At 47.0% G+C, this 16495-nt stretch overlaps 2 protein-coding genes across 2 annotated transcripts in view; one reads left to right on the forward strand and one right to left on the reverse strand.

The window, feature by feature from the left end:
* LOC310670718 (macrophage mannose receptor 1-like) overlaps positions 1 to 16495 on the reverse strand; it is a 225773-nt gene that overhangs the window by 78919 nt on the left and 130359 nt on the right. The gene's annotated exons all lie outside the window — the stretch shown is intronic.
* LOC310670602 (E3 ubiquitin-protein ligase TRIM39-like) lies at positions 1320 to 15918 on the forward strand. Its single transcript, XM_083426179.1, has 7 exons — positions 1320 to 1826; positions 2472 to 2567; positions 7194 to 7424; positions 8716 to 8738; positions 9268 to 9386; positions 11795 to 11827; positions 14587 to 15918. Exons 1-7 carry the CDS (start codon positions 1416 to 1418, stop codon positions 15102 to 15104), a joined length of 1431 nt encoding a protein of 476 aa, XP_083282305.1. The 5' UTR covers positions 1320 to 1415; the 3' UTR covers positions 15105 to 15918.

Below are 16495 nucleotides of genomic sequence, written 5' to 3' on the forward strand. Positions count from 1 at the left end.
GCACAGCTACCCCTTTGGAAATGGCTCATTGAAGCGGGCCAGATGTGAGGGGGAAGAGCATTTTGCTTCAGGCTCTTAACATGACACGACGCCCGAAGAGAGACCTCCGACTTGCACCCGCCCCTTCCTAGCGCAACAAAGCGCGGTGCCCAAGGCGCTGGCGCAGCAACCAGCGGAAAGGAAAGGAGCGGCGCCATTGGCCGCAGGTGTCGCCAGCCTCGCCCAATCCGAATTGCCGGAGCCGCCCGCGCCGGGAGGCGGAGCTACTAAAACCAAAGCGAAAGTGAGGGTGTGGCCAGAGGGGGGGGGGCGCGGCCTTAATCCCGGGAGAAACCCTGGGATTTAAATATATAGAGAGTTTCTCTTTTTCCTTACCCAGACTGGTGTTGTCCGTTGCGCACAACTTCTGCAGCAGTTAAAATAAAAGATGTTCCCTCTGAAACCTCAATATCTATATAGATTATATATATAGATATATATATAGATTTAAAATATATATCAATATTTTAAATCCCAGGGTTTCTCCCGGGATTAAAGCCCCCCCTCTGGCCGCACCCTCACTTTCGCTTTGCTTTAGTAGCTCCGCCTCTCGACGCAACCGATATATATATTGATTGTTGGCTTCCTGGTCCTCCCAGTATTGTTTTGCTTTTCCTCACCTCTGCTGAAAGGGGCAATCGAATTTGTAAGCGCTTCAGATTGATTGCCTGGCTAGGCTGTGTGTCTTTTGTTGTTGGGGTAAGATTGAATGGGAAGCGTGCTAATTCCCCCGCCAGCCTCATTCGCAGTCCATTTTCCCTCTCTGTCTCTCTGAAGCGGCTGTTGTTTCCTCCCCCCTTGATGAGAGTAGCTCAGTCCCTAAAGATATTTAATCTTAGGGGTCGTTTGGCAAGAGATTTCCCAATTGCAGGGGGTTGGACTTAAATGGCCTTCCCTCGTGGCCCCTGTTCTGTGATACACAAATAATAATTTTCTTTCTTTGTGCGTCCCTGAGGCTTCACCCTAAAGTGTTCCCTCTCAGTCCCGGAAATACTAACAGCTACGAATTAGGCTTGAGCATGTGCAGAGTTCTTCTCTCTCTCACAACTGAGCGCCCATAGTCTTGGAGGTCCAGTCAGGAAGCTGTGTATGTAGGGGCAAGAACAACGAGGATAGATAAATGTATTTTTTTAAATTGCTTGTCTTTGAGGTGCCCACCAAACTCTGCTACATTTTGGATGCACAATTTAGCTAGAAGATGGTAATCCTTATCCATTTTCTCTCTTTCCACCCCCAGACTGGAGTTGTCAGTTGCGCACAACTTCTGCAGCAGTTAAAAGGAGGTCGCTCTAAAATCTCAAGCCACGGGCTTTTGCATCTTTCGGAGAGAAGGGAAGTTAAATTCAACTTAAAAATAAAAACTCTTGTATTGAGCAATGGCTGCTGAGGATACCCTGAAGATGTTTGAGGTGGAAGTGACTTGCTCCATTTGCTTGCAGTATTTCACTGACCCAGTGATTCTAGACTGCGGGCACAATTTCTGCCACCACTGTGTCTTCAAGTACTGGAAAGACTTTGTGCGTGATCGGAGCTGCCCTGAGTGCAGATGGGTAGTTGAGCCTGACCGGCTCATTACGAACAAGCCGCTGGAAAACTTGGCTCGATTCCTCAGAGATCAAGCAAAACAAGCAAAAGGAGGAGGGGAGGGAACCTGCTACAGGCACCCGGAGCCTCCCACATCTTTCTGTAAGACTGACCAAGCCCTAGTCTGCTCAGCGTGTGTCGAATCTCCAGAGCACAAGGCTCACGACGTAGTTCTCATGGAGCGAGCTGCCCAAGAGACCAAGGTGACAGAGGCCTTTGTTTCTAGGACTGGGCATGCATATTCACGGTCAGGAAAAAAACAATGCTGTCCAGGGTTGTAAAGACTGCGGAGAGAATAATTGGGTGCACTCTTCCCACCTTGGATCAAATCTATGCTTCCAGGTGCTGCAGAGGTAGCGCAGGATAGTGCGCACCCCGGAAATGATCTCTTTCAGCTTCTGCCTTCTGGAAGAAGGGACAGGGTTATAAAGCCTAGGACTAGCTGCCTGAGAAGCACTTTCTACCCAAATGCGATTTTGGTTTTAAACGCAGTGTAAGGAGTCTGTATGGGAGTATATTGTGTTTAAAAATGGGGTATCAGAGTTTTTAGGGGGCTAATCAGGTTGGGATAGCTGGGATAGCAGGCTTGTTGGTTTTTGAAGGTCTGATGTAGATTTTTTCAATTTCGTTGTTCTGTGTGGGACAGTGACAATAAAGATTATCATATCATATATTGTTGATTTGCAAGAGGAATTTAAAAACATTTCTGCTCACTCAGGCGTTTGGTGGCCGAAGGTCCCTGTTCATGGCAGCCCTGGGATCACAGGTTGAGAGAATGCTTTCAGCTTAGAATGTTTTTAAAACTTTATTACATACTCTCCTAAAGTATGCTTGCGCTTTCTTTTCAGGATCACATAGGTAACTGCATTAATGCTCTAGAGAACCGGGAAGAGACAATTCTGGAGTGTAGATCAGCTGCAGAAAAACAAACTCAAACCCTTATTGTAAGTATCACTGTTACCGGCAAGTCTGCAAGTAATAATAATAATAATAATAATAAATTTTATTTATACCCCGCCCTTCCTGGCCAGAGCCGGGCTCAGGGCGGCTAACACTGGTAAAATTACAGTAAAAACATAATGGGGGGGGGGGACAATTTAAAATACAGGTTAAAATGCAATTTAAAATGCAGCCTCATTTTAAAAGTAGCCCATAGATAAAAAAGTAGTATCACTTTTTAAAAAAACCTGTGTAATTGCCGACAGAGGAGTGCATAAAATAGCATCCAAGTTGGAGGCCCCTTTTTGGAAACTCTGTCGCATGCAAAACCAGGTTTTTCTGTGCTTCTTGTGGGATGAGCGTTTCTCATGCAAACTCCAGAGTGTGTGCAAACTTTTCACAGCTACTGCACTACATTGTTGTAAAAACGCCACCCTTATTTCCCACCCCCCAATTTAATCTGGGGTCATCGTCTCTGAAGGAAGTCTGATAAGTAAAAAAAAGCCAACACCTTGTTTGTGATATCTGAACAACCCATTTACAGCATTAAGCCCCCTTTTGTGAACGTTCTGAGTGTAGAGTTGCCTTCCGCAGCCTAGCATCCTGCGGTTGTTTTTGGGCTACAGTTCCCATCAGTCTCTGCCAGTAGGGCTGTGTTAGGTGGGGCTCGTGGGAGTTGCAGTTCAAAGGCATCAGGTTGAGTTTGGTGTAAACTAAAGACTGGAGCTGGGAACATCCGTCTTAGGGCTGAATCACCAGTTTTAAGAGGTGGGGAACTGACAACAGTCAATGCCTCTTATCCATCTCTTTGTAAAATTATTAGTTAATGACTCACATAACTGTTGGCTTTCCACATTGTGCTTCCCTGCGTCATTGATGTAGGTGTCTGCCTGTCTTCTGTAATGCTGAGTGAAGCCCAATGAGAACTGGTGATAGCAGTCATGGTGATTAAGAGTTTGTAAGCTGTGAGCTCAACTGGGTGACCTTCAGCTTTAAGGTCAACCATCTCCCTTTCCCTATTTGAAGCATGGTGGTTAATAACATTATTCTCCCTTCAAGAATTGCTTATAACGGTTAACGTGAGAGTGCATGAGGTTGTTTGTTTTGAACACTCCCTCCGTTCTTAACGGAGGTAGCTATCTCAGGCAGCAGATGCTGGGGAGTGAGAAGCAACAGCAAACTGTGGGGAAGATAGAGCTGGGCACCCCCTAAGCCATGGGTAGGCAAACTAAGGCCTGGCCCAATCACCTTCTAAATCCAGCCGTGGATGGTCCGGGAATCAGCGTCTTTTTACATGAGTAGAATGTATGCTTTTACAGTGGTACCTCTGGTTAAGTGCTTAATTCGTTCCGGAGGTCCGTTCTTAACCTGAAACTGTTCTTAACCTGAGGTAAAGGTAAAGGTACCCCTGCCCGTACGGGCCAGTCTTGACAGACTCTAGGGTTGTGCACCCATCTCACTCAAGAGGCCGGGGGCCAGCGCTGTCCGAAGACACTTCTGGGTCACGTGGCCAGCGTGACATCACTGCTCTGGCGAGCCAGAGCCGCACACAGAAACGCCGTTTACCTTCCCGCTAGTAAGCGGTCCCTATTTATCTACTTGCACCCGGGAGTGCTTTCGAACTGCTAGGTTGGCAGGCGCTGGGACCGAACAACAGGAGCGCACCCCGCCGCAGGGATTCGAACCACCAACCTTTCGATCAGCAAGCCCTAGGCGCTGAGGCTTTTACCCACAGCGCCACCCGCGTCCCTGGTAACCTGAGGTACCACTTTAGCTAATGGGGCCTCCCGATGCCGCCGCACGATTTCTGTTCTCTTCCTGAGGTAAAGTTCTTAACCCGAGGTACTACTCCCGGGTTAGCGGAGTCTGTAACCCAAAGTGTTTGTAACCTGAGGTACCATTGTATTTAAAATGCATCTTTGGGTTATTTGTGGGGCACAGGAATTTGTTCATTCCCCCTCCCCCCAAAAATAGTCTGGCCCCCCACAAGGTCTGAGGGACAGTGGACCAGCCCCCTGCTGAAAAAGTTTGCTGACCCCTGCCCTAAGCTGACCTGCTGCCCTCAGCATAGTGGAGGATGCTGCTGCCATTGCCAGTGGCGAAGTAAAATTCACCTGCCTATATGAATCATAGAAACATAGAGTTGGAAGAGACCACAAGGGCCATCGAGTCCAACCCCCTGCCAAGCAGGAAACACCATCAGAGCACTCCTGACATATGGTTGTCAAGCCTCTGCTTAAAGACCTCCAAAGAAGGAGACTCCACCACACTCCTTGGCAGCAAATTCCACTGTCGAACAGCTCTTACTGTCAGGAAGTTCTCCCTAATGTTTAGGTGGAATCTTCTTTCTTGTAGTTTGGATCCATTGCTCCATGTCCGATTCTCTGGAGCCGCAGAAAACAACCTTTCTCCCTCCTCTATGTGACATCCTTTTATATATTTGAACATGGCTATCATATCACCCCTCAACCTCCTCTTCTCCAGGCTAAACATGCCCAGCTCCCTTAGCCGTTCCTCATAAGGCATCGTTTCCAGGCCTTTGACCATTTTGGTTGCCATTTTGGTTGATTCTTCATCTATCCATGGAATCGGGGCTGGACACCATTTTGTTAGGTGGCAAAACGCCTTGGGCTAGCCTTGATGCTTAATGTTATTAATGACACACAGACTGGCTGAATGCAGAGGAGTGATGGGAGGCACTGGTTGGGGAACCCCAAGGGAATAGCACTCAGAGCCATTGGGGCAATGGTGAGTGGTCAGAGGGAGAAGAGGGAGCTGACTGGGAGGAGGAGGTGTCAGAAGCGGAAGAGGCAACAGGCTTTAGTGAGCAGGAAGAAGCTTTGGCAGAGAGCAGTCCAGAACAGAGGCAGGAGAGGAGAGGGGGCAGGAGGCAGGCTGCTGAAGAATCCTGGGAGTCTCCTCCTACTGCTGCCTCAGCCAGCTCCACTACTTTATCACTACTTTATCTTTATCAACGACTTGGATGATGGACTCAAGGGCATCCTGATCAAATTTGCAGATGACACCAAACTGGGAGGGGCGGCTAACACCCCAGAGGACAGGATCACACTTCAAAACGACCTTGACAGATTAGAGAACTGGGCCAAAACAAACAAGATGAACTTTAACAGGGAGAAATGTAAAGTATTGCACTTGGGCAAAAATAATAATGAGAGGCACAAATACAAGATGGGTGACACCTGGCTTGAGAGCAGTACATGTGAAAAGGATCTAGGAGTCTTGGTTGACCACAAACTTGTCATGAGCCAACAGTGTGACGCGGCAGCTAAAAAAGCCAATGCAATTCTGGGCTGCATCAATAGGAGTATAGCATCTAGATCAAGGGAAGTAATAGTGCCACTGTATTCTGCTCTGGTCAGACCTCACCTGGAGCACTGTGTCCAGTTCTGGGCACCACAGTTCAAGAAGGACACTGACAAACTGGAGGGCAACCAAAATGGTCAAAGGCCTGGAAACGATGCCTTATGAGGAGCGGCTAAGGGAGCTGGGCATGTTTAGCCTGGAGAAGAGGAGGTTAAGGGGTGATATGATAGCCATGTTCAAATATATAAAAGGATATCATATAGAGGAGGGAGAAAGGTTGTTTTCTGCTGCTCCAGAGAAGCGGACACGGAGCAATGGATCCAAACTACAAGAAAGAAGATTCCACCTAAACATTAGGAAGAACTTCCTGACAGTAAGAGCTGTTTGACAGTGGAATTTGCTGCCAAGGAGTGTGGTGGAGTCTCCTTCTTTGGAGGTCTTTAAGCAGAGGCTTGACAACCCTATGTCAGGAGTGCTCTGATGGTGTTTCCTGCTTGGCAGGGGGTTGGACTCGATGGCCCTTGTGGTCTCTTCCAACTCTATGATTCTATGATTCTACCCCCTGGTCTCCTAGAACAGGCAGAGAAATGAAGAGGATGGAGCAACAAGATACAAGATAATAGGAGCCTTAGGCTGCTGGGGAAGTCACTGACATTGATTGCTTTGTTGTTCTCAAACACCTTGGTACTCAACTTGGAACCCAAACACTGCAAACCCAGAAGTAATTGTTCTGGTTTGTGAACTTTTTTCAGATGCCAAATGTACTCTGTTCTGGGTGTTACACTTCCAATTTGAGTGCCACGCCTTCGTTTTGAGTGTTACGCTGAGGTCTGTCTGTTTTTGTTATTTATTTTGCATTTTTGTTTTTTGCAGCTCTTTTTTGTGTGTGACTGTGTGGAACGCAGTTCAGCTACTGATTAATTGATTGTGTGACTGCAGTACACTGTTTATTGCTTTCATTTTATGGACCAATGGTCTTGTTAGATAGTAAAATTCATGTTAAATTGCTGTTTTAGGGATTGTTTTTAAAAGTCTGGAATGGATTAATCCATTTTGCATTACTTTCTATGGGAAAGCATGCCTTGGCTTTGGAACGCTTTGGTTTTGGAACGGACTTCCAGAACGGATTAAGTTTGAGAACCAAGGTACCACTGTATTGCTGACCTATGCTTGACTCCAGCTCCTGACCATTAAACCTCCTTTTCTATATAATTAGTATCCTAATGTTGCCAGGACCGACCTTATTCTTGCCTCCTCTGTCCTTTCTCGCTCTGTTTCCCTGCTCTCTTTCCATCGGCTTATTGAAGAAACTGACAGAAAAGTTGATGCAAGAAACACTGTCTAAGTTTGATGAGCTGCGCCAGTTCCTGTTGTCTGAAGAGCACACTATGGTTGGCAAGCTCCGAGACATACTGAAGGAGATTGTAACGAGGAGAGACAACCACATGAGCAAGCTTTTTCGGGAAGTCTCCTCTTGCGAAATCCTCATCCGGGAGCTGGAGAAGAAGTGCTGCCAGCCTGTGAGTGAACTCCTGAAGGTAAGGCGGAAGTGGCAAGAAATGGACAAGGCTTTCCCCCCAAGGACAGTCTGGTACCCAAACCTTCATTCACCCTTTCCTTAGGCGGCACCCACACCATACATTTAGAGCCCTCTGATACCACCGTAAACAGCCATGGGTTCCCCCAAAGATTTGTGGAAGCTGTAGTTTAAGGGTGCTGAGAGCTATGGGGAGACCGCATTCCCCTCACCTAGCTTCAGTTCATAGAGTTCCCTTGGGAGAGAGATGGATTGACCACTCTGTGAACTGTAGCTCCGTGAGGGGCTAAGAAAATAAAATAAAATCTGCCTACCTCTGGGGATTGTGGTGAGGATGCATTGGGGAGGAGTGTTCCCAATTTTATGCTCCTCTGAAGTTCTGGTGAGAAAGGAATGTGACCAATTTTGAAAGGCTTGGGTAGCATGAAGCACTAGTTCAGGGGTCAGCAAGACTTACTGGGCATGGGCCGGATCACTCCTGTGGAGATCATCCATGGGTGCAGCGCGACTCCAGAAATCGCATCTGCACATGTATGGAAGTGAGAGCTGGACCATAAAGAAGGCTGATCGCCGAAGAATTGATGCTTTTGAATTATGGTGCTGGAGGAGACTCTTGAGAGTCCCATGGACTTCAAGAAGATCAGACCTATCCATTCTTAAGGAAATCAGCCCTGAGTGCTCACTGGAAGGACAGATCCTGAAGCTGAGGCTCCAATACTTTGGCCACCTCATTGGAAGAGAAGACACCCTGGAAAAGACCCTGATGTTGGGAAAGATGGAGGGCACAAGGAGAAGGGGACGACAGAGGACGAGATGGTTGGGCAGTGTTCTCGAAGCTACCAGCATGAGTTTGACCAAACTGCGGGAGGCAGTGGAAGACAGGAGTGCCTGGTGTGCTCTGGTCCAGGGGGTCACGAAGAGTCAGACATGACTAAACAACAACAACAACAAATGTCCAGATGCCGAAAATTGCGCCTGCAGAGAAGCAATTTCGGGCATCGCACTGTGCCCGTCCAGCCCACGGACGATCTCCGTGGGAGTGACTGTCCGCGAGCCGGATCCAGAACCCATTCAGGCTGGAACAAGCCCCCGGGCCTTAGGTTGCCGACCTCTGCACTAGCTGTTCTGTCCAATGTACTCAATTTACACACAATTGCCTGTGTTGGATTAAAACACACCTTTCCACCAGTGTTTTTAGATGGCTTCTGCTAAGCAGATGGCCCGCAGATGGGCACAAGAGGGGTTTTCTTCCGAACGGGCTCTGATTTCTTCTTTTTCTCTCTCCCTTCTAGGATGCTGGGAACACCATGGAGAAGTAAGTGGAGCTCAACAAAATCCTGCATAGAGGCAGGGTCCTGGGAATCACAGAGCGCAAAGAGTGGCTGTTTTGCTCAGGTCTCTGAGCACTGTGGGAACAGGGGGACACAGTAGATTGGTCTTTGGCCTGATCCCGCAAGCATGGCATGTCCTCCAGTGTTTCCGAGAGGCGAAGACCTCCCTGCTTGCTGCCTAGTTTTCCATTGAATCTCTGTTGTCTCTGGGAGATAGCGATGGTGGGTTCAGCGGCGGTTTGTTTTCTCCCCAGTGTGGAGCCAGTGTGGTGTAGTGGTTAAGAGCGGTAGTCTTGTAATCTGGGGAACCGGGTTCGCTTCCCCGCTCCTCCACATGCAGCTGCTGGGTGACCTTGGGCCAGTCACACTTCTCTGAAGTCTCTCAGCCCCACTCACCTCACAGAGTGTTTGTTGTGGGGGAGGAAGGGAAAGGAGATTGTTGGCCGCTTTGAGACTCCTTTGGGTAGTGATAAAGCGGGGTATCAAATCCAAATTCTTCTTCTTCTTCTCCAGGTTCCACCAGGCAACACCGTTTCAGTGTGTGAGCCCTTTTTCACCGAAGCAGCTGTGGGAAATATGGGACGTGACGGACGCAAACATCTCTCTGGAGAGTGCCGTGAAGCAATTCAAAGGTAAAGGAAAGAACTTGCTGCAAACTTCTTGTTTGTCCGTTTTTGACGCTGGCCATGGTGATATGCCCCAAGTGGGAGGGTCAAAGGCCCTGGGTGGAAGTTCACCCAAATCCCAGGAACAGAGGCTTCTTTTGGAGACCTCTGCTTGGGTTGTTCCTTACAGTGGGATCCTAGTGAGAGCCTCCACAGTGCCGCTGAGTGCTCTTTGAGGGTTTTTCTTTTTTATATAAAAAAGACTATTTGTACTTGTGTGTACCTTGGGGTTACCTTGAGTCTGTGACAGGGTGGATTTGAGTTAAATCAAATCGATTTAAATCACAATTAAAATCACTAGTCCGTAAGACTTGATTTAAATCCTTTTTTTTTTACAGAAAGACTCATTCTTGCTGATATAATCTTAATATTTACAACCAGATGAAGGTTTCGTTTTTTCGAATAATAAATTTTCAGAGTAGTTTTTACAGTTATATCAAAAATTACCGATTTGGTTGTACTATTAGAAATACCTCGACTTACAAACGCCTCAAGTTATAAACGCTTCAGGTTACAAACTCCGCTAACCTGGAAGTGTTACCTCGAGTTGAGAGCTTTGCCCTAGGATGAGAACGGAAATCGTGTGCCGGCGGTGCAGCGGTAGCAAGAGGCCCCATTAGCAAAAGCACACCTCTAGTTAAGAACAGTTTCAGGTTAAGAATGGACCTCCGGAACGAATTAAGTTCCTAACTAGAGGTACCACTACATAGACTGATAATTATGAAATTGTTGTGAGCTTTAATAAGTTAACTGTTTATATCTGGACAACTTTTCTGCTATACTTTATTGGAAGGAGAAAAATAATCATTTCCTTAATAACAATTTAAACAATTTATTGAACTAAAACAAGAACATTATAACATACATATCCATATTTGTTAACTGATGTGGTTAAACAATTTAAAAAACAGACTTAGACTGAGTGTTGTTGTTTAGTTGTTTAGTCATGTCCGACTCTTCGTGACCCCATGGACCAGAGCACGCCAGGCATTACTGTCTTCCACTGCCTCCCGCAGTTTGGTAGACTGAGTTTTAGCTTTAACTTAAAACAAATCCTTATTTCCTGATGAATAGCCTTTGGACTATAATGTAACTTAAATAGAAAACATTCTTTGGAAATATATTTCCTCCAAAAGCATTTTATTTTAAAAATCCAATTTAAATTTTTAAAAATCCAATTTATTTATTTTTTTTAAAAAAATCTGATTTAAATCAAAAAATCGTTGATTTTTATCCACTTTGGTCTGTGGGAGGTGGTGCTGTTGCCCATCTAAGTGTAGATGCTTGGATGGGTCTAATCAATGCTATTTTTTTGAGAAAAAGAGGTGCCGGAACTCACCTTGAACGCCTCCCTTGATTTCTTAGAATGGCAATGGTACCTACTTAAGAGGTGCCAGAACTGAGTTCCACCTGAAAAAAGAAGTCCTAGGTCTAATCCCAGGATAATAATAATAATAATAATAATAATAATAATAATAATAATAATAATTTATATCCCTCCCTCCCTAGCCAAAGCCGGGCTCAGAGCGGCTAACAACAATAAAAATAGCACAGTTTACATAAAATCACAGTCAATTAATTGAAATACATTCTAAAATCAATTCAGAATCAAATTAATGGCAACCATTGGGCTAGAGTTCTATGTGGTTTACCGAAGGAGGGGGTCAGACTGCGCCCTGGCCAAAGGCCTGGTGGAACAACTCTGTCTTGCAGGCCTTGCGGAAAGATGTCAAGTCCCGCAGGGCCCTAGTCTCTTGTGGCAGAGCATTCCACCAGATCGGGGCCATGGCCGAAAAAGCCCTGGCTCTGGTTGAGGCCAGCCTAACCTCCCTGTGGCCCAGGATCTCCAAGATGTTTTTATTTAAAGACTGTAAGGTCCTCCGTGGGACATACCAGGAAAGGCAGTCCCTTAGGTATGAGGGTCCTAGGCCGTATATGGGGAACCTGTAGTCCTGCCGATGTGGATGAACTACAACTGTCACCATCCTTGATCACTGACTGTCCTAGCAGGGCCTGATGGGAAATAGAATCCAGCCACATCTGCAGAGCCACAGATTCCCCACCCCGATCTATTTGGTATTGATCTATGGCATTCCCCAGATGTTGCTGGACTACAACTCCTATCATCCCTAGCTAGCAGGACCAATGGTCGAGGATGATAGGAGTTGTAGTCGAACAACACCTGGGGACTCAAGGCTGAGAAAAGCTGGTCTGTGAAGATGATTCTCCCCTACTCACACAAATCTCCTCAGCTTCCTCTTTAATTCTTCACCTGAAATAAGGGGGAGGGGGACAAGTAACAGACTGAGGGAAACTGATCTGTTCGATGAAGACCGTGATGTGCTGATCAAGGTATTTTCCCTTTCCTTCTTCAGATGCTCTGGAGTCCAGATTCTCACTTCAGGAAGGTAAACTTCTGGGACCTGCGACGAGGCAAAGAAATCTCAAAAGGAGGGCGTATATTTTTGGATTGCACTGCATTGGGTTATCTGCCTGCTGTTTTATGAGTCGATTTCAATTTGTATTGCATTTGCATTCCACCTTTTCCTTCAAGGAGCGTAAGGTGGCGGGCATGGTTTTTCCTCTCCCTCATTTAATCCCCACAACCCTGTGAAGTAGGTTAGGCAGGGAGACAGCTGGTCAAGGGATGAACTTCATGGGCAAGTTGGGTTTTGAATCCCAATCTCCCAGGTCTTAGTCTGACGCTCTGGACACTATACAGGGCTGGTTTTAAATGCGAGATATTCTTAAGTTTTGTTTTTATTTTGTATTGCTTTTATGTTGTAAGCCTGCAGCCCTCAAGATGTGGTAGGCTCCAGGTTCTGTCAGTTCCAGTCAGTGGAGATTGGTCCATTTGTGCAAATGGACGGCCTCGGTCCAGTATACCTGAAGGAGTGTCTCCACGTCCATCGTTCTGCCCCGACACTGAGGTCCAGATCTGAGGGCCTTCTGGCAGTTCCCTCACTGCGATAAGTGAGATTTCAGGGAACCAGGCAGAGGGCCTTCTCGGTAGTGGCACCCACCCTGTGGAACGCCCTCCCACCAGATGTCAAAGAGAAAAATAACTACCAAACTTTTAGAAGACATCTGAAGGCAGCCTTGTTTAGGGAAGTTTTTAATGTTTAATAGGTTATTGTATTTTAGTCATCTGTTGGAAGCCACCCAGAGTGGCTGTGGAAACCCAGCCAGATGGGCAGGATATAAATAAATTATTATTGTTGTTATTATTAATTATTATTCTAAATTCAGTCTACCCTCAGCCACTGCCTACTTGCCTGTCTTCTTACTTCCATCCACTTTAGAGCGTGGAACAGGCTGTCAGCTTCCCCCTTCTTGGGATCAATGTTTCCCTTGTAGATCAAAGCAGGGAAGGAGGATAGTGGCAGAATTAGAATTAGTCGGGGACGTGGGTGGCACTGTGGGTTAAACCACAGAGCCTAGGACTCGCCGTTCAGAAGGTAGGTGGTTCGAATCCCCGCGACGGGGTGAGCTCCCGTTGCTCAGTCCCTGCTCCTGCCAACCTAGCAGTTCGAAAGCACGTCAAAGTGCAAGTAAATAAATAGGTACCGCTCCGGCGGGAAGGTAAACGGCGTTTCCATGCGCTGCTCTGGTTCGCCAGAAGCGGCTTAGTCATGCTGGCCACATGACCCGGAAGCTGTACGCCGGCTCCCTCGACCAATAAAGCTAGATGAGCGCCGCAACCCCAGAGGCGGTCATGACTGGACCTAATGGTCAGGGGTCCCTTTACCTTTACAAAAGGACAATATGAGTGGACTCTCCATGCCCTAACCACAGCAAAAAGACTGATACTGATAAATTGGGGGGAAATGCGGCTCCCTTTTACGATTGGATTAAAGACTTATACAAACTTGCAACATATGAACAACTTGCATATAAACGCAAACTTGCTATAGACAAATTCAATGATATTTGGAATATATTCTTACAAATACTATAATAGGTTAAGATCTGGTACAACAGCAGATCTTGTAAAGAAAAAGAAAGAATTAGTCAGGGCCTAAAAATGTGCACCTTGAGTGTTCCTGCCCTATCTGACTGGGTCTGTTTCCATGCCCTAACAATAAGCCCTGGACAATTAAACTTAGATAGATAGATAGATAAACTTTATTCGCATTAGCCAACGGCCATAGCAACATAAAACAAGCAATATATACAATTTAAAAGACAACAATCAAACATATACTATTGTGTATGTGTAAAATTATATTTGTCATGTAGTTACAGCCTCGTACCCAACGTTACTTGGTAACTCTAACAAACCCAAAACTCAATGCAGTTTTGAAATTGGTGTTTGAAATCAGTATGGTTTTGAAGGGTTCAGTCCAACCATCTTAATTCAAAATGGTATCCAGCCATAAGCAAAAATCTGTTCCTTGACTTTGGGAGCTATCATGCAAAATTTGGCTGTGATATCTTAAGAGGTGTCTAGATGCATAGTAGTAGTAGTAGTAGTAGTAGTAGTAATAATAATAATAATAATAATAATAATAATTTATACCCTGCCCATCTGGCTGAGTTTCCCCAGCCACTCTGGGCGGCTCCCAATCAAGTGTTAAAAACAGTACAGTGTTAAATATTAAAAACGTCCCTAAACAGGGCTGCCTTCAGATGTCTTTTAAAGATAGGATAGCTGCTTATTTCCTTCACATCTGAAGGGAGAGCGTTCCACAGGGCGGGCGCCACTACCGAGAAGGCCCTCTGTCTGGTTCCCTGTAACCTCACTTCTCGCAATGAGGGAACAGCCAGAAGGCCCTCAGCACTAGACCTCAGTGTCCGGGCTGAACGATGGGGGTGGAGACGCTCCTTCGGGTATACTGAGCTGAGGCCGTTTAGGACTTTAAAGGTCAGCACCAACACTTTGAATTGTGCTCAGAAACGTACTGGGAGCCAATGCAGATCTCTCAGAACCGGTGTTATGTGGTCCCGGTGGCCGCTCCCAGTCACCAGTCTAGCTGCCGCATTCTGGATTAATTGCAGTTTCTGGGTCACCTTCAAAGGTAGCCCCACGTAGAGCATGTTGCAGTAGCAAACCATTTCCCAAAAACGTATCATAGATAATGACGCTACTTCACCAAGGGTACGTTTCTCCTCCCAGCCCTTCCAAGCTCACCACTGTCACTCATTTCTCTCCGCCATCTTCTTTCAGCGGTTGTGGCCTTTGATCCAGAGACAGCGCATCCCCGGCTGGTCCTGTCTAAGGACTGCAAAAGCGTCAGACTGGCGGACAAAACTCAAGAGCTGCCGAAGAGCCGGAAGCGCTTTGAAGCCAACCTCTTCCTCCTGGGATGCGAGGAGTTTGCCGTGGGCAGGAACTACTGGGACGTCGCCGTGGGGAGCGAGGGCGAATGGGCCGTGGGGGTGGCCAGGAAGTCTGTAAAGAGGAAAGACGTGGCTGCCATAAGCTATAAGGTTGGGATCTGGGCAATAGGGAAGCGGGGAAGTCAGTACGCAGTTTTCAACCCCCCTGACTTCCCTCCTCTGAGCTCTGTGCGGGAGCTCAAGAAAGTCCGAGTGTCTTTAAACTGCGACGGGAGGCATGTGGCCTTCTTTGATGCGGACGATGCAGCCCTGCTTTTCCAGACCCCAATAACTACCATCGCCAGAGAGTCCTTCCTCCCCTTCTTTCATGTTTCCAATAAAGCTGTTCTAACACTGCCCCGCTAAGGCAGTCACAAACTTCTTCCCACTTTAGGGCTTTGGCCACTTAGGACATTGATTCTGCTGCGCATCTCAGTGGTTGATGGAGTGCAGAACATGAGCAACCCACTTTCGTGTCTTCCCGGGGAGGCTGGTCTAGGCTAGCCCCTCCCCCCCCCGAACATGGGTCTCCCATCTGTTTTTGGACTACATCATCCCTGACACCACTGGTCCTGCTAGTTAGGGATGATGGGATTTGTAGCCCAACAACAGCTGGGCAACCAAGTTTGGGAAACTCTGCTTCTTGGCCATCCTTCCAGATGTTTCGACTGCCACTCCCACCAGTCCCAGCTGTGCTGACTGGGACGGATGAGAGTTGTAGCTGGAAGCATCTGGAGCAGATGTAGGGAACCTTTGGACCTCTGGGTATTGGCAAACTACAACTCCCGTCATCCCTGGCCATTGATGATGCTTGCTGGGGCTGCTGGGAGTTGTAGTTCAGCAACTCCTGGGGGAGACAAAGGTTCCCTATATTCTAATCTGGAGGGTTACAAGCTTGGGAAAAGGCTGTTCTAGGCTACATTCAGTGTGGTCATTTGGCTTCTCCCTCCTCCGATGAAGGGGATTGAAACGAAACCTTAACCAATCCTGACACTGTTTATATTTCAAGGGGATGAAAACGCACATTTTCACAGTTATTTTGCACGTTAGACAGTAAAGCTGATCTTCATGTTAACTTTTTTAAGGGAATTTTTGTTCGTAGGTTTTATATGGAAGAGTGGACGTGTTTCTGGGATGATTTTTGCTAAGCCAAGATGTATTAAAGGCTTCTGTTTTTCTTATGGCTGCCTTGTTTTCTTTTCCAAGCTCAAAAACGATTGCAGATGCATATCTCCCTTGAATCCTGCTTGCTTTCTGTCCTTCCTCTAAGGAAGGTGAGGAACCTTTGGCTTCCAGTGTGTGAGAGAGCCAGTGTGGTGTAGTGGTTAAGAGTGGTGGACTTGTAATCTGGTGAACCAGGTTCAATTCCCCGCTCCTCCACATGCAGCTGCTGGGTGATCTTGGGCCAGTCACACTTCTCTGAAGTCTCTCAGCCCCACTCACCTCACAGAGTGTTTGTTGTGGGGGAGGAAGGGAAAAGGAGATTGTTAGCTGCTTTGAGACTCCTTAAAGGTTAGTGAAAGGCGGGATATCAAGTCCAAACTCTTCTTCTTCTTCTTCCCTCATGTTGCTGAACCGCAGCTGCTGTCATCCCAGGCTCTTGACCATGCTTCCTGGGGCCGATGGGCATAAATGTCCCGCATAAGTGCTCTAAGGCTGGGGTTGGGAACCTGCACCCCAAAGGCCATATTCAGCCCTTGGCCTAATTCCATGTGGTGGGCAGGTGGAAACACAGGGAAGGGAAGAAGGGAGAAAAA

The sequence above is a fragment of the Podarcis tiliguerta genome, assembly GCF_965153285.1.
Source record: "Podarcis tiliguerta genome assembly, chromosome: 2".
NCBI classification, from domain to species: domain Eukaryota; kingdom Metazoa; phylum Chordata; class Lepidosauria; order Squamata; family Lacertidae; genus Podarcis; species Podarcis tiliguerta.